This window comes from Callorhinus ursinus, unplaced genomic scaffold (genome assembly GCF_003265705.2).
Source record: "Callorhinus ursinus isolate GAN/ISIS: 27379988/994484 unplaced genomic scaffold, GSC_fseal_2.0 scaffold33, whole genome shotgun sequence".
NCBI classification, from domain to species: Eukaryota; Metazoa; Chordata; class Mammalia; order Carnivora; family Otariidae; genus Callorhinus; species Callorhinus ursinus.
The window spans coordinates 15,129,751-15,148,070 of NW_027397095.1; the positions used below are offsets into that span (position 1 = coordinate 15,129,751).

The 18,320-nt window shown below is 38.6% G+C and overlaps 1 protein-coding gene across 1 annotated transcript in view; it reads right to left on the reverse strand.

Annotated features, from left to right (window-relative positions):
* Positions 1–18,320, reverse strand: part of WDR44 (WD repeat domain 44) — an 85,811-nt gene that overhangs the window by 52,052 nt on the left and 15,439 nt on the right. The window contains exon 2 of the mRNA XM_025852759.2: positions 4,045–4,078. Within this exon, the coding sequence (XP_025708544.1) occupies positions 4,045–4,078 (34 nt within the window). The remainder of the gene's footprint in view (positions 1–4,044; positions 4,079–18,320) is intronic.

An 18,320-nucleotide genomic window follows, 5' to 3' on the forward strand; every position in this document is an offset into this window, starting at 1 on the left:
ACAAGCTTAATGGGGCGATATGGGCACCTACCAGAGGATCTAATCTCTAGAGAAGTTAATCAGAAGGTTTCTTAGTAAAACCTGATTTAGTGCATATATAGTCATCTATGATTCTCTCTCAGTGATGTCTAAAGTCCAGGTCCTTTCCCTAGCACCTTGATCAGGCTGTGGAGGTAAAGCAATGGAAGCCAAGAATGTGCCTGCAGACAACCAACACCAACTCAGACTTCAGACACTCCTCACTTATTACCTCCTTTTGGAGATGGGCTGCCGCATTATTAAAGCACGGGGCCTACCAAATCCCAGCTTCCCACCATCAGGCCATTTCTTTAATCCATGCCTATCACAACCTCAGAAATATACTTCCTTAAGAGGTATGGTAGCGGGGGGCACCTGGGTGGCTCAGTCAGTTCAGCGTCTGCCTTCAGCTCAGGTCATAATCTCAGGGTCCAGGGATCGAGCCGCATCGGGCTCCCTGCTCAATGGGGAGTCTGCTTCTCTCTCCCCCTCTGCCCCTCTCCTCCTCCCTCTCTCCCCACTGCTCATGCACTCTCTCTCTCAAATAAACAAAACCTTTAAAAAAAGAGAGATATGGTAAGATCATTCAATTTCTAGCAATTCACTCCACTGTTTCCCTCCATCTCTGTTGGATATTAGAGAGCTGCCTGTACCCTTCTCATAGTATTCAGTTCTACAATTTGAGCTTTTTAATTTTAATAAGCACACCCAACAAAAAAAATCATTTTCACAAATAATTTGTACAAAAGTAATCTACACTTGGGGTGCCTGGGTGGCTCAGTTGGTTAAGTATCTGCCTTCGGTTCAGGTCATGATCCGAGGGTCTACGGATCAAGTCCCGCAACCGGCTCCCTGCTCAGCAGAGAGCGTGCTTCTCCCTCTCCCTCGGCTGCTCCCCCTGCTTGTACTCTGTGTGTCAAATAAATAAATGAAATCTTCAAAAAAAAAAAAGTAATCTACACTCTAGGAAATTTTCATTATTATCTACTAAAGCTAAAAATTCAGTTATTAAAAAATTCAGGTCACTTCTAGTTTTTACTAGTGAGGAAGGGAAAGCTATTCACAATGACTAAAGTGAAATTTTATATATTTACTTATTTATTGTTTTTATTTTTTGGTAATCTCTACCCCCAACATGGGGCTCAAACTCATGACTCTTAGATCAAACAAGAGTTGCATGCTCTTCCGACTGAAGCAGCCAGGTGCCCCAAAAGTGAAATTTTAAAAAATGTTTGAGAGATGTGACCCATACTCTCTTTTGCTGAGAAGAGGAAAAGAAAAAACCACCAAGAAACAACTTTTAAATAGTGGTCATGTCCGTCCATCGATTCCTATCAACACATTCCCTTTGTCCAAGTCTCAAGTCTTGACATTCTAACTGCCTCTTAACAGTTCTCTCTGCACTTAGTCTTTCTTCCAAACTACTTCCCACCCTTCCACCACTTAGCTGTTGTTAATTCCCCAGGAAAAAAAAATCTGAAGAGCACAACTGTTAAAGACATATAAAAATTGACTTTTAAAATGTCTTGCTTCAAAATTTTAAAGCCCAGAGTTCTTTTTTTAAAGATTTTATTTATTTATTTATAGGAAAGTGGGGGGCGGGGGAGAGAGAGGGACAAGATGACTCCATGCGGAGCCCGTGGGGCTCAATCCCACAACCCTAAGATCATGACTTGAACAGAAACCAAGTGTCCGAAGCTTAACCGACTGAGCCACCCAGGTGTCCCAAAGCCCAGAGTTCTTAAGCTGACATTTGAGGTTCATCGAAATCTGGCCCAACTTTACTTTTCCATCATTTCACTGCTAAAACATTTACACAGGTCACACAAGTCTTTCAATGCTCCCAGCAAATTCTATACCTTTGCATATTAATGAGCTGATATTATTGCCTAACATACAATGCTTTCCGGATTTTTCTCTATCTGCCTATGCAGATCTCTCCCAATTTTCAAAGCCCAACACAAGTTCTACCTCCTCCCTGAAACTTTTCTCTGCTATTCCAGGTACCTACGCTCTCCTGTTGTTCTATCTCCCCCTTCCTCCTCCAAACTCCTTGGAGCACTTAAAGTCTATTCTGTTCTACAAACACAAATATCTCATATACATCCCTCTTCTGTGAGACTGTAAAATCATAAACTCAGGACAATATCAAACTTTTCTTTGGATTGCTTAATATCAATAGATAGGCTGCTATACATGATATGTACTCAATGGTCTGAGTACATAGTCTGAATACCATAGACTACTATTTAATAATAAAAAGGGATAAACCATTGATACATGCAACAATTTGGATCTCAATCCTTTGGGCCAGTCTCAAAAGGTCACACAGTATATGACTGCATTTATGGGATATTCTCAAATGACATTACAGAAATGCAAAACAGCTTAGTGGCTGCCTGGGGTTAGGGATGATGTGAGGGAGGGCGTGGGTGTGACTTTATAAAAGGGTAGCACAAGGGAGACCTTTGCGGTGATGAAAAAGATCTGCATCTTGTGGTGGCAGTTACACAAATATACATATGTAATAAACTGAAGCAAAACCATAAACTCATATTGTACCAATGTCAAATTTCTGGTTTTGATATTGTACTATAATTAAGATATAACCACTGGGTGAAATGGATGACGGATACACGGGAGTTCTCTGTACTACATTTGCAGCTTCTTGTAATCTGTAATTATTTCAAAATAAAAAGTAAAAAAGAACAATATCCAATTTTGTGTTTATTTACTAAATATGTATATTTTCTAACTAATTTTATTCAAGTTAAGCACAATCTATAATTAGAGATAAAATAAATTTCACAAATCTATTTTCTTATAACCTATAAATATCTTAGAGCTAAGTGGCTTTTAAAACCTACAGGCATAAACAGCAATTGTCTCTGGATATGGGGATTGGGAGGTGGAGGATGAGGAACGAGAGGGAAGCTACATTTTCAACCATCTACTTTTTGTACTGAGCAAATTTTAACCTTGTCCATGCATTATTTTTAAAAATTATTTTTATCAAATAAATACGAGAACTTTTATAAAATACAAGGAATGAAGAATTATGATATAACCTTTCTTAAGCACTCAGTTTAAGAAAAAGAACATTACCATTAGCTTTCAATCTCTTGCATAGCCTTCTCCATTTTCATTGCCTTCTTTCTCCCTCAGAGATGATGGATACCTTGAATCTTGTGTTTATCATTCCCTTGCTCTTCTTTATAGTTTTACTGTGTTTCTATCTCTAAACAACATGTTCTTTCCTTTTTCATGTTTTTGAACTTAATATAAATGGAATCTTACTGTATGTATCTTACTGTGACTTTTCTCCTACTCAACACTATGGTGCTCAAATTCATCTATGTCATTGCATATAACCCATTCATTCATATCTACTGCTGTAGACTATGCCATAAGAACATACCACAATTTAACAAAGAGATCAGTATCCAATGTGTATAAATAGAAGGTAGGAACACTGGTACTAAAAAAAAAAAAAAATACAGCACGTTTGAGATCATACATACATTATATACAGACATACTCAAACATACACATACAGTGTATATTTGATGTAAATAGTTCTGTTTGGAAATTCTTGGACTTAAAATAGCTCTCACTGGCATAATGTCTCAATACCGAACTCCTTTGCTTGGAGCTAAGGCTGGGATTGATTTTTATATAGAGTGATGACACCAAAGCATGTGCCCATACAAGTGTTTTGGTTATTCCACATTTTTGTCATGCAAGTATTATTTTTTCAATTAACATACATATGTATTTTATAGTATTCTTCTATTCTAAAATTACAAAATTGGTGGAAATCTGAAAAATTTACAGTCCCTTCCTTATAGCACAATATTTGTTATTTCTAGAGTACCCAATCACACCTAGTAAGATACAGGGACAATATTATTTAGCAAAAAATAAGTAACAGCAAAAGCAAGAAAATGAAGATTTACATAAAATAGTAAAATGAATGAGAAGTGTACACAACTTATAGAAATATAACTCTCAGAAAACACAACTTACCTTTAATGTTGAAATCCCAACCTTTCCTGGAGACCTATACAGAAATAAAAGGAAGGAGGTGTTGAATAGTGGAAGCACGAAGGGAAATATTTCTATACATATATTAAAGAGAAGCCCACATTTAAAAAAACATTTATATAGTTTGTGATTGAAAAAAGTCTTCTGTGCACATAGAAAGTGTAGAAAACATAAAAAAGTAGAGAAGAAAATACAAGTGACCCATAATCCTACAATCTAGAGATCTGAGTATGTACCTTTTGTTTTCCCAGGTACTTATGATGTATAATACTATAACAAGCATCCTTGTAAATAAAATTTTGTGCTCCTCCATGATAAATTTCTTTTTTTTTTAAGATTTTATTTATTTATTTGAGAGAGAGAGAGAATGAGAGATAGAGAGCACGAGAGGGAAGAGGGTCAGAGGGAGAAGCAGACTCCCCGCTGAGCAGGGAGCCCGATGTGGGACTCGATCCCGGGACTCCAGGATCATGACCCGAGCCGAAGGCAGTCGCCCAACCAACTGAGCCACCCAGGCGCCCCCATGATAAATTTCTTTTTTAAGATTTTTTTAAAATTTTATTTGACAGACAGAGACACAGTGAGAGAGGGAACACAAGCAGGGGGAGAAGCAGGAGAGGGAGAAGTCGGCTTCCCACTGAGCAGGGAGCCTGATGTGGGGCTCGATCCCAGGACCCTGGGATCATGACCCGAGCAAAAGGCAGACACTTAACAACTGAGCCACCCAGGTGCCCCCATGATAAATTTCTTTAAAATAAGTTTTCTAGGGGCGCCTGGGGGCTCAGTCGGTTAAGCTTCCAACTCTTGACTTCAGCTCAGGTCATGATCTCAGGTTCCTGAGATCGAGCTCCCAGTAGGGCTTCACATTGGGTGTGGAGCCTGCTTAAGATTCTCTCTCTCCCTCTCCCTTCGCCCCTCCCCTCCCAGGTCATGTGCTCTCTCTCTCTCTAAAAATAAGTAAATTTTAAAACAAAAATCAAAACAAACAAAAAAACCCCCAGTAGCTACATAAAATAGTGCCTACCATTTAATTGTAGTACCTGGACAATATTACTTCATGTTAACAAAGGACAATTTCCAGAAATGAAAAATATATTCCCAATTATTTGACTTCCCTGGCAAACCTATACTGCTATGTAACAAAATCCTCTTTATCCAGAGGTAATTAGGACCAACGCTATTCTGATTTTTAAAAAAAGGAAAAAAGAGGGGTGCTTGGTTGGCTTAGTAGGTTAAGCCTTAGACTCTTGATTTTATCTCAGGGTGGTGAAATCAAGTCCTGCATTGGGCTCCACCCTCAGTGGGGAGTCTGCTTCTCTCCTTCTCCCTCTGTCCCTCCCCCTGCTCATTCAAGCACACTCTCTCTCAAATAAATAAATCTTAAAAAAAAGAAAAAAAAAGATTCCACACAAAGGATGTCTAAAACAATATAAGTGCAATCAAAAGAACAAAAATAAAAACAAAAACACCTTGAAGGGGCTTGAATTTCTATGTGGCACATATTGTGAATGCCAATTAGGGAAAAAAAAATTACGTGCTTCAGAGGTGTAGCGGCAAGATGAAATAAGATTTAAAAAAACTTAAGCCCCATATGAGGTAAAGAAGGGAAGAAAAAGAAAATCTACCTTTCCCATGACCCTCACTTTGAGAAATCTGACCAGGTTTTTTTAGCTGTCAAAGAAAAAAAAAAAAAACAGAATGGGGAGCCACATTTATCTGTTATGTAACAGATTTCATAAAGAACACTTTCTGGCTGTTGATTCACAGGATCTAAATTACAGGCCAATTGTTGACACACATGGAAATATTCCAGATTGATTCTGACAGGACTTTATATATAGCCATGTACAAACTATAAAGAGTAATTTATTACTTCCTTTTGAGAGCCATGGGGACATAGTGAAAAAAGCAAGAGCTTTCAAGCATACGGTCCCTGCTTAAATAGTCTTTATACCATTTATTCTACGTGTGATCTTGATCAAATCATTTAATTTCTCCAAGCCTCAATCTCCTCTGTAAAAGGGTAAAAGCACTCTACTTCACAGAACTTCTGTAAGGATTAAGTGAGAGCCATGGGGCACGCAGAGTAAGTGGGAGTTTCTTCAGCAGCATTAAATTGCTTCATCGAAACTCAAAAATGATGAGCTTCAGCAAGTTTCTCCAAGATACTTTGGCAGTTTGTCAGCTGTGGGGAGCCTGAGACCAATTTCTGAACACAGAAAAGATACCCTACAGGCTGTCAAACTCCAGCCCACTTACCAACAGGGAATGTGAAAAAAGTCAGATTATATTGAGCTGGTGATTAAAATGGGATCTGGCTTACGTTTTGTGATGCCGTTAAACAAAAAACTAGTAACAAAAGACACTCATGTTTGAAATATATTTTAAATGTTACGAAGTTGTTATGGTCTTGGTAGGCAGTAAAATGTTTCAGATTACTATACCTTCTTCTAGGCTAATCAAGCCTAAGACTGTCTTTACCAGGGTAGCCCGTAACACCAGAATTCTTTTGTGATTCATTTTTTGAACCATTTATAGAACATTGGCATCTAATAACAAGTGAAAGCCCATTTGTAATTTGTGAAGTTGGCTAAAATGATTTGTATCATGCGCCAAGATGAGAAAAGAACAATTCGTTTCACCCTAAGAAACAGTAAATCATTTAGTATTCCCACAGGAAGTGTTCCTAATGGGGCATTGTAATAATAATAAAACAATGGCCATCATTTATTAAGCATGTGACCAAAACCTTGCTAAGACCTGACTTGTTTTAGCTTCTTTTGTCCTCACAACTTTCCTATGAGGTAGTTTTATTACCTTCCCTACTTTACACAACAAAACAATTGAGGTTTGGGTCAGATTAGGTCATTTAAATTGCACTGCTAATAAATAGTAGGGCCAGAATTAGATCCCAGGCAGTCTGATGCTAAGAGCCCACTCTCTAAAATACTTTGCAATATTGCCTCCTTTCTGGGTAAGGTCTTAAAAGATGATGATTATGAAAATATCCTACCTAATTGGTGCTATGAATGAACACCAAAGTAGAGGCAATTAGTGCTGCTTCTTGGGCTGGACTAGACTGATTAAGTCAAAAGCTCTGAATCCTGATCTGCCTTTTACCACTACAATTAACACCTAATTGATTTGGCACTGCTAGGGAATAAAACAATGAAATGTTCTATATATAAAATTTCAAGAGAGACGAAGCTTCTCTTTTAGTGCCAAACTTGTGAAAGTATTTTAATTATTTTTGAATTTCCATTTCAAAAGCTTCTTGTAAATAAGTACATTATAGGCTAAGCCTTGCCATTTCAGTAATCTTTCCCTTGAAAATACCTTCTTAAACAAAGGATATAAAATTTTCCCTTTCTTACTGACTCAGAGTAATTATGCTCAAATATTACACTACATTTTAATATAGTAATGCCCTGGAGGGACATTTATTTGCAGGAAATTTATTTGTCTTCACACTACAGGACCCTAGGCTATCACACTTGGAATGTCTGTTTTACAGTTTGAATCTCTTTCCTCAATTTAAGTGGTCATTTTAATTGGTTACTTTTTACAGTTGGCCATGTGTCTCCCTTTAAAAGCTTCTCTCCTCATCCCCTTCTAATTTTTTTTTAAAGATTTTATTTATTTATTTGAGAGAGCACACGCACACACGCGCCAGCCCAAGAACGGGGAGTGGCAGGCAGAGGGAGAGGGAGAAGCAGGCTCCCCTCAGAGCAGGAAGTCCAACACAAAGCTTGATCCCAGGACCCTGGATCATGAGCTGAGCCCAAGGCAGATGCTTAACTGACTGAGCTACTCAGGTGCCCCATCCCCTTCTAATTTTTGCTTCTAATCTGCATTGAGCTGGGAAACCAGGTTTTCAAAAATGGAATTGTATGCTAAAGGAAGAATCCAGAGATTCTGAGTGAGGGTCTCCCCACGAGAAGTTTTGTACACGACTTTACTGTGGACTTTGTGGCACTTTTTTTGATTGGTCAGAGACTGTTTAAGTGATTATTTTTTTATTTTCAGCTGTACTGGAGAATCCATTACCAAAGAAGTGGCTGCCAGGTAAGGGAGGGGTCCCTAATCTTTGGTATCCCTGGATAACATCTCAACTCTTCTCTGTTTCTCAGTCTCTAACTTCAAAGTAGAGATAACAACATTATACTATTTCAAGGTGATTATGTGCTTAAAGAAAACTATTCATGCTCAAGTTTGGGGACAGGAGAAATGAGTGTCTAGAGATCAAGAAAATTAAATTCTACTCTAAGTTTTCCCAACAAACTAAGCTCCTTTTAAGCAGGAGTTTTTTAGAGTTCCCATAATTTTAGGAAATTTTAAGACCCTTCATTAGTTCAGGAGTTGAAGATGTTAATTTACACCATGATTAATGATCTAAATTTTATACTCTGATTTCCCTTAAACTTGAGATATACTGTAGGAAACACTGACATAATCTAACACATACACATCCAGAAATGTCCAGTATTACTTTGATACATCTAGTTAACTAGAAAAATATTCCTTCAAAATTTCTGTAGATACTAAATATTGTAAATTAGACTCTTTCTTTTTACAGGTTAAGGTCAGTAATTTTTTCCCAGAAAAAGTCTAAATGCCTACATAAAATAACTTTCACTGTACTCCACACAAGTGAAATCTTTAAGAACTTCTGAAGTGGGGCGCCTGGCTGACTTGGCTAGTAGAGCAAAGGACTCAATCTCAGGGTCCCGAGTCCAAGCCCCACATTGGGTATGGAGCCTGCTTTAAAAAAACAACAAAACCCTCCGAAGTAACAGGTAGACATATTTAAGTATTGGTGGTATACCCCACTTAAATAAAACCTAACCAAAATGAGAGCTTCAAAGGTTCATTTTTTCATTTGGAAAATTTTATCATAGGGTTTTTAAAAATTTTTTTCAAAGATTTTATTCTTTTGACAGAGAGAGCACAAGTAGGCAGAGTGGCAGGCAGAGGGAGAGAGAGAAGCAGGCCCCCTTCTGAGCAGAGGGCCGGATGCAGGGCTCAATCCCAGGACCCTGGGATCATGACCTGAGGCGAAGGCAGATGCCTAACCAACTAAGCCACCCAGGCTCCCCAATAGGGTATTTTTAAATGAAATATTTTCAACACATTTAAATATCTGACTGACAAAGCTTAATTTAAATAATAAATGTGCTTCTTATGAAATTGAACAAAAATATAAATTAAAAGCTCAACTTCCTTGATTACCTAATAGCATAAGAAAAACTTCCAACATTACTAATACTAGTTACAAACACAGAAAATCTTTGATTTTGCAAGTTTCTGAAATTGAAGACAATATACCAATGGCACTATTAAATTTAAACATGAAAAACAAGCAATTTCTAAGACAGCTTCATAATAAAGTCTGCTGTAAAAAAAAAGTATTGGTATTCTACTAAAAAAAAACCCCACAGGGCTTACAGATCAAACATTAAAATTATTTTTACTGTGCTGCCACTTAGGTTTTGAATATAAATGCAATTTTCAAACTAGTACTTCAGTAACTATCAATACAGATAGAATATCTTAATTCAATTTTTTTTAATTTAATTTATTTGAGAGAGAGTGAGAGAGATCACAGAGGGAGAAGAGGAAGGAGAAGCAGACTCACTCCTGAGCAGGGAGCCCAATGCAGATGCTTAACGTAATGAGCCACCCACCCAGGCGCCCCTCATCATATCCTGTTTTGTATTAGAAAGTTATTTTCATGTACTCGCTATGTTGAGTTTATACTAACAAAGTTCATGTTTGAATATAAAATAATGTGTGACAGATGCTTTCTCAAAGTCCCTATCCATTTAGCATTTTAAGTATAGTTTTCCTTTTGCAGCTAGGGCATTTGTGTTTAGAACAATTCATTTTAATGTCTGCATATTATTTTTTTAATTCACATGGCTTCAAAACATTGCTTTGTTATTGTGCAAGACAGTACAGGAATTATTTTTCTTTTATAAACTCTGACCTGATCCAGCGATAGCCTTTACATACCTCCAGCACAATTTCATTAGAATAATAAGGTCACTACTCCCTGGTAGGTGCCCAGTCACTAGACTTGGATCCAATGACAATAACTGCAATCTACCTAAAAATTGCTCACCAAGTTTCCATAGGAAGCACAATGTCCAATCCTTTATAAGCTCTGACATAATAATACTGCATTCAATACAATTTCAGTGAAAGCTTAACAAATTACGCAAGCAACAGGACGCTGTATTAACCCTCTTAGATAGCTTGACTTTGGAACTTGCTAAACCTGACTCTCTAGTAATTTCAAGAACAGTACTCATTTAACTTTGGAAAAACAAAATCAATCTTACAGAAAATGTATAGCAGTAGGCTATTTTTTTAAAGATTTTATTTATTTATTTGAGAGAGAGAGAGGGCATGAGGGGGGGAGGGTCAGAGGGAGAAGCAGACTCCCTGCTGAGCAGGGAGCCCGATGCGGGACTCGATCCCGGGACTCCAGGATCATGACCTGAGCCGAAGGCAGTCGCTTAACCAACTGAGCCACCCAGGCGCCCCCGTAGGCTATTTTTAAGAGATGTGGATGCACCATAACTGTGGATTTCCTGTCACAGGTGACAGAAGTGAGTATACCTATCTATTGATGTTACCAAGTGTTAAAGAAATTTACAGTAATTCTTTTCAAAATCCTAAAAGGTAAAGAGAACAAAACCAAACCCCCAAATCCTAAAAGGATTTTTAAAAAATCACTCAAAAGGGGAGAATAACTTTTTTAAAAGACTTTATGTATTTGAGAGAGAGAGTGCACGTTGGTGAGCTAGCAGGGGTTGGAGCATAGGAAGAGGGAGAAGCAGACTCCCCACTGAGCATGGAGCCCGACGTGGGGCTAGATATCCCAACCCTGGTATCATGACCTGAGCTGAAATCGGATGCTTGGCCAATTGAGCCACCCCAGTACCATGGGAAAAATAATTTTTTTTTAAGTGTTTGAAGGAAGCTTAAGAACCATTTAGACCAATGATTTCATTTCACATGTGAGGAAAATGAGGCTAAAGAAGGTGACATTAATCCATTTATTTAACATTTACATACTGCTTACCATATACCAGCAGAGTGCTAAGCACTGGGTATAAAACAGTGAACAAAGCCAACATGATCCTGACCCTCCTAGAGCTTAAGCTAAGATCAAAGGCCCGGTTAGGACTAGGACACGAGTCTCTTGGCTGATTCTAACAACCCATGCAGCCTGTGAACTTACCCTAATAATTCTAAAAACGCTTCATGGTTTCACATGGGTATGTAGCCAATCAAGTAAAACTGGCCACTTATTAAAGCCTTGATAATCCAAAGATCACCACAAATTGCCCAGAGAAGACCTGGGGGGCCCAGAGACTGAAAGGGCACCATGACATCAATTTGGAAGTAGAAGGGCTAGAAGTTTAGCTACATAGTAAAATAACATAAACTGGAATCAGGAGATAGGAGTTTTAGTCCTGAATCTGCTAGTAACAATGAATGTGACCATAAAAATACATTTTGGGGGAGTTTTTCCAACTTTTAATTGTGGCCATTTCAAAAGTATACAAAATTGGAGAATATCATGAACCCATATGTACAACATATTGACCATGTTCAATAATGATATCAATACTCCTCCCCCACACCCCTGCCAGATTATTTTGAAGCAAATCCCAGCAATTGTTTTATTTTTACCCATAAAAATGTTACGTATCTAAAAAAGACTTCTATTTAAAACATAACCAGGGGCGCCTGGGTGGTTCAGAGGGTTGAGCTTTGGCTCAGGTCATGATCTCCAGGTGCTGGGATCGAGCCCCATGTGGAGCCCCATATCAGGTTCCCAGCTCAGCGGGGAGTCTGCTTCTCTGTTTCCCTCTGCCTCTCCCCCTGCTTGTGATCTGTCTCTGTCTCAAACGAATAAATTAAAAAATTTAAAAATATATATATATAAAAAACACAACCACAATACTATTATCAAATTTAACAATACCCTATTATACACAGTCACAAATTCATATTGCCCAGAGTGTCTCAATTACTTTTCACAGTTGGTTCCTTTCAATTAATATCCAGATAAGGTCCATGTGTTACAATCAGTTGATATGTCTCTCTCAATCAGTAGGTTCCCCTCCAATCTCTTATTTCTTGCAGTTCATGTATTGAAGAAATATGTTATTCATCCTGAAGAGGATTTTTAGGGCAGTGAAACTACTCTTTATGATACTATAATGAGGGGTACATGTCATTCATTTGTCCAAACCCATAGAATGTCCAACACCAAGAGTGAACTCACCTCAGGTAAACTATGGACTTTGGGTGATAATGATGTGTCAGTGTAGACTCATCAACTGTAACAAGTGTACCACTCTGGTGAGGGATGCTGATAATGTGGGAGGATATGCATGTGTGAGTGGGAGGAGGTAAATGGGGAATCTCTGTACCTTCCTCTCAATTTTGCTGTGAATCTATAACTGCTCAAAAAAAAAAAAAAGTCTTATAAAACCAACCAATCAAACAACAACAAAAGAAACTACATTGTTCATCCTGTAGAAATTCTCATGGCCTGAATTTGGGTGATTGTATCTCCACAATGCCATATCATAAAAAATATTTTAAAGGAAAACATGCAGAGGAAGTTGGAGGGATGGGGGCGCCTGGGTGGCTCAGTCGTTAAGTGTCTGCCTTTGGCTCAGGTCATGATCCCAGGGTCCTGGGATCGAGCCCCGCATTGGGCTCCCTGCTCCGTGGGAAGCCTGCTTCTCCCTCTACCAGTCCCCTTGCTTGTGTTCCCCCTCTTGGCTATGTCTCTGTCAAATAAATAAATAAAAAATCTTAAAAAAAAATTTTAGAAATTGGAGGGATGGAATGGGCACAGATCCAAAGAAAACTGCAAAAACCTGTAAGAACAATATCACAAAGACTAGTGCTCAGAATGTGCTAGGATTTAAAAAAATATCAGACACAGATTTTCTTTAATTTATATTCACAACAAGAAAAACAAAAGGTACAGGTCTGCTTATATGTATAGACAAATAGTATAATGTAAAAGGCTGCCTCGATTATTTTTTCTCCCCAATTAAGATTACTGATGGTCAAACCACAAAAGGAAAAACAAATTATAGAATGAGGAAACTGAATCCCAAAGCATTCAAGGAGATAAAAGTACCTAGATAATCTAAATGAGTTCAGTTCTCTTGTCCAAGACAAATTATACCCCAGCATACCCTGAGAATTTATACAGCTTACTCCCTTATCTAAAACCTTTAAAGAATCAGAGTCTGGAAGAAAATGAGAAAAACACTCGACAGTCAACACTGGAAAGCAGGTAAATGTTAAAAACTATAAGCAGATTCAATCCTAAGCAAAATTCTTAAGCACATTGTTAAATGGTTTAAGGGCCCTAGGTGTGGGTAAAAGATAATCATTAATAGTCAGTAAGCATTCACAGAAAGCCTATCATATGAGATTAACCTAATTTCCTTTTCTGATAGGGTTACTGGCCTGGAATATAAAGGGAATACTGTACACATGCAAAAAATCTGGATTTAAGCACTAAATTTTTTGTAATACTCACACAATATCCTTTTTAAAAAAAAGATTTTATTTTTAAGTAATCTCTATACCCAATGTGGGGCTCAAATCCACAACCCCGAGATCAAAAGTCGCATGCTTGACCGACTGAGCAAGCCACAATATCCTTGTAGACAAGGAGATGTAGACTAGAATACACTTAGGTAGGTTTGTAACTGGTTGAACATTATTCAAAGTATGCTGATTAATGGATCAATGAAAAACCATAAGGAACTATTAAATAATTTCTCCTGGGCTCTATCCTACTTCCTTTTTTTTTTTAAGATTTTTTTTTTTAAATAATCTTTACACCCAACGTGTGGCTTGAACTTACAACCCCGAGATCAAGAGTCTCATGCTCTACCAACTGAACCAGCCAGGCGCCTCTATCCTACTTATTCGTATTAATGTCTTGAATATGGACACTGATGGCATATCTACCAAATTTGCAGATGACAGAAAGTGGGAGGGATAGGGAATATACTAGCTGACAAGACCCAAAAATATTTTAACGTTAGAACAATAAGCCAAATCTTAACAGAATGCAATGCAGTAGGGGTAATGGTAAAATGCATGATTGGGGAGACATGACTTAACAGCAAACCAGGTAAAAATATTTATTTTTGTTGATTGCTTAGATTCAGTAAAGGCTGTGATATGGCTGTCGAAAAAGTTAGTGTAATCTTAGGCTGAGTTAACAGAACTATTATGCCCAGGGCAAGGGGAGTGGTAAATTCTGATCTACCTCACACTGATAGAGTATTGTGTACCAGGGATGCTCCTGGGTGGCTCAGTCAGTTTAGTGTCCGACTCTTGATTTCAGCTCAGGTCACAATCTTAGGGTCATGAGATGGAGCCCCACGTCAGGCTCTGCATTCAGTGGGGAGTCTGCTTGAGATTCTCTCCCTCTCCCTCTGCCCCCCCACCCCGCTCTCTCTCTCCCTCTGTAAAAAATATAAGAATATTGTGTACCACTGAGATACATTTTAAGAGAAGCACTGATAAAACAGAACTTATCTGAAAAAGAGAAACCAATTTAGTGAATGTTCTAGAAAGCAAGTAGAATGATATATAGAACTACGGATGCTAACCTGGAGAAGATAAGGAAGAAATGAATGCCTCTTTACTCTCTGGATTTGGGATTTATTTTGGAGAGTACAGGAAGTGAAACTTTGCATATAGTCTAATTTTCTCATTGAACATAATTTAATTTCCAAACTGTTATTTTATATCTGATATGTACAAAAAAGTATATGTAGCATATGCATGTAATTACGAAGCATAACAAAATGAACAGTGATTCACCATGTCACCTGAGAATGAGAATAGCATCAAGACCAGTACGGCTACTGTGTTGCTCTATTCCATCGGCTGCCTTCCCATTAAAGGAAACCACTAGCCCAGATCTGATTTATTGTTCCCTCACTTTATTATTTAAAAATGTAAGGTATCGGGGCGCCTGAGTGGCTCAGTCAGTGAAGTGTCTGCCTTCGGCTCAGATCATGAGCCCAGGGTGCTTGCTGGGACCGAGCCCCGCATCGGGCTCCCTGCTCAGCGGGGAGCCTGCTTCTCCCTCTCCCTCTGCCTGCTGCCCTGCCTACTTGTGATCCCTAAATAAAATCTTAAAAAAAAAAAAAAAGTAAGGTATCCCTAAACAATACATTGTTAAGTTTCTGAGCTTTGTTTTCACTGATGCACAAAGAAAAAAGTGTTGGACTCTAAAATAAACATTGCACTAAAATAAAAATTTTAGTATTCCTGTCAGAGTAAAGGCTACCTTTATCATTGCACACTCTAGTTGTATTTAAATCTCAAAACTGTGCCCATAACCACCAATCTCTTTCTGCTTCTCCCCCACCTAGGGCTGCCAAATTTAGCAACTACAAATATAGGCTGTCCAGTTAAACTCCAATTTCAGATAAACAACAAATACATTTTCAGTATGTTTATCTATAATTGGAATTTCACTGATAGTCCTGTATTTTATCTGGCAAATCTACCCCACCCCCAAGTTAATTAAGTGGACAATTAATCCTATGATCTGTTAGTGTGTGATAAAGGGAAAAAGTGGGAGGAATTGAATGGCCAATATCATTGCATAAATATTCATCTAAGTATTCAACAACATTCACTGACCAGAAAAAAAAATTTGCACATCTGTGAATTCAGTCAAAGCTTTCCCAGACGGTGTATTTAGTGTATGTGCCCAAATGCAAATACTACTGTACATATGCAGTTAAGTACATTTTTCAAAAGTGCTCAGTGAGGAGTAGGAAGGTATATTAATAGCTTAATTATTTTGGCTTAGATTGTCACCTCACAAAAAAAAAAAAGACGGCTACTGTAACAAATTGACAAAATCTCTAGATACGTAAATTGACTTATAACCATTATTTAAAGATATTTATATCATTTTGAAGCTGTCCTCAGTCAACATGTTCAAAATGAGGTTAACCTATATAGGTCAAATAAACATCAATAGCCAATATCAATTAAAATTATGTTGTCATTATTGGGTGCCTGGGTGGCTCAGTCGTTAAGCGTCTGCCTTCAGCTCAGGTCATGATCCCAGGGTCCTGGGATCGAGCCCCGCATCGGGCTCCCTGCTCCACAGGAAGCCTGCTTCTCCCTCACCCACTCCCCCTGCTTGTGTTCCCTCTCTCGCTGTGTCTCTGTCAAATAAATAAATAAAATCGTTAAAAAAAAATTATGTTGTCATTAAAAAGGGATTCAAGTGGCACCTAGATGGCTAAGTAGGTGGAACATGTGACTCTTGATCTTGGGGTTGTGAGTTTGAGCCCCACATTGGGTACAGAGATTACTTTAAAAAACTAAAATCTTTAAAAATAAATAAATAAGGCCGCCTGAGTGGCTCAGTTGGTTAGGCGTCCGATTCTTGATTTTAGCTCAGGTCATGATCTCAGGGTTGTGAGATCAAGCCCTGCTTGGGTTCTGTGCTGGGCACGGAGCCTGCTTAAGATTCTTTCTCTTGGGGTGCCTGGGTGGCTCAGTCGGCAAGGCATCTGCCCTCAGCTCGGGTCATGATCCTGGAGTCCTGGGATTGAACCCCACGTCGGGCTCCCAGCTCGGTGCAGAGCTTCTTCCCCCTCTGCCCATCCCCCTGCTTGTGTTCCCTCTCTCTCAAATAAATAAATAAAATCTTAAAAAAAAAAAAGATTCTCTCTCTCTCCCTTTCCCTCTGCCCCTCCCCCATTCCTGCTCTTGTGCCAAATAAATAAATAAAAAGGGATTCAATTACTATATACATAAAACCTTTTCAGAACACTCTTCATTTTATAAAAAGGATACTAGAAATATTTCAGATACATTATTTGTCAACCAAAATACTAATGAGTCTTCTGCAATATGAAGGATTTGCTTCCCAAGTCTGTCATTACATAATCTCAAAATCCTTCCACAACCAGAAGCATTAATAGCTCCTAGATTTGAATGGCAATCAATACAAGTGTGTATTAAGAACCTTTATAGATTAAATTCCCCAAATAGAAGCTAGTTGTATGCACTGTTTTGCCTGGCTTACTGCAAAACCCACGTTTTGAAATCAGGTATTGACATGTCTGACTATAGGTAGGAGTCTTGGTTTTTCAGAGCTTCAGCAAGTGGTTTCTCTCCAGGCAATCATTGGATCACCTTTTCCAATTGTTTTTTTTAAACATTTTTATTTATTTATTTAGATTTTATTTTTTGACAGAGAAAGAGACAGTGAGAGAGAGAACACAAGCAGGGGGAGTGGGAGAGGGAGAAGCAGGCCCCGCACCAAGCAGGGAGCCCGACGCGGGGCTTGATCCCAGCCGAAGGCAGACGCTTAACCACTGAGCCACCCAGGCGCCCCACCTTTTCCAATTTTAAAGTTAAATCTTCATCACTCATGTGCTATGGCTTTAGGGTAATCAGGCCTTAAAATCATGGTGAAAGCACTTAAGTCTAATTTTTTTTAAAGATTTTATTTATTTATTTGAGAGAGAGAGAATGAGAGAGAGGGAGCATGAGAGGGAAGAGGGTCAGAGGGAGAAGCAGACTCCCCGCCGAGCAGGGAGCCCGATGTGGGACTTGATCCCGGGACTCCAGGATCATGACCTGAACCGAAAGCAGTCGCTCAACCAACTGAGCCACCCAGGCGCCCTTAAGTCTGCTTTTGAAAAGAACACTGCATTTCTGTGGTTTCAAAGAGCCAGATCCCTTAAACCACCCTACCTCTAGTTTCTCACCCTTTAGCTAAAGACAGATCCTTCTGCCTTTTGGGCTTGGTGTTTCTTTACCTCTTACCTGAGGGTTATCCGAAAAGCAAACACAATCTGTAAGCCTTCTGAGAATAGGGAGGAAGGAGAGTGCAAACTAAACTCACATTTGCCACCTGCTTCATAGTCAGCTAAACAACTAGGAACTCAAAGACCCCCCCTCCTAAAATACACACACAAAAAATATTAAGAGCAATCTCACACCTAACATTCACATTTCCAGACTTTATACTCTACTGGATGAAAAGAATATACCAAAACAATTTGGCAACATGAAAAATGGACAAAGTCTTCTTCTGTCAGTAAGAGGACATACCTTTTTCTAGGCTCTGAGGAAAAAAAAAAAGGTGGTTGGCTCTGAAGAAGCCTCTTGTCAGGTTGCAAAATTCCTGACAGACTCCTAAAGAGGTAAGAAGGGGCAAT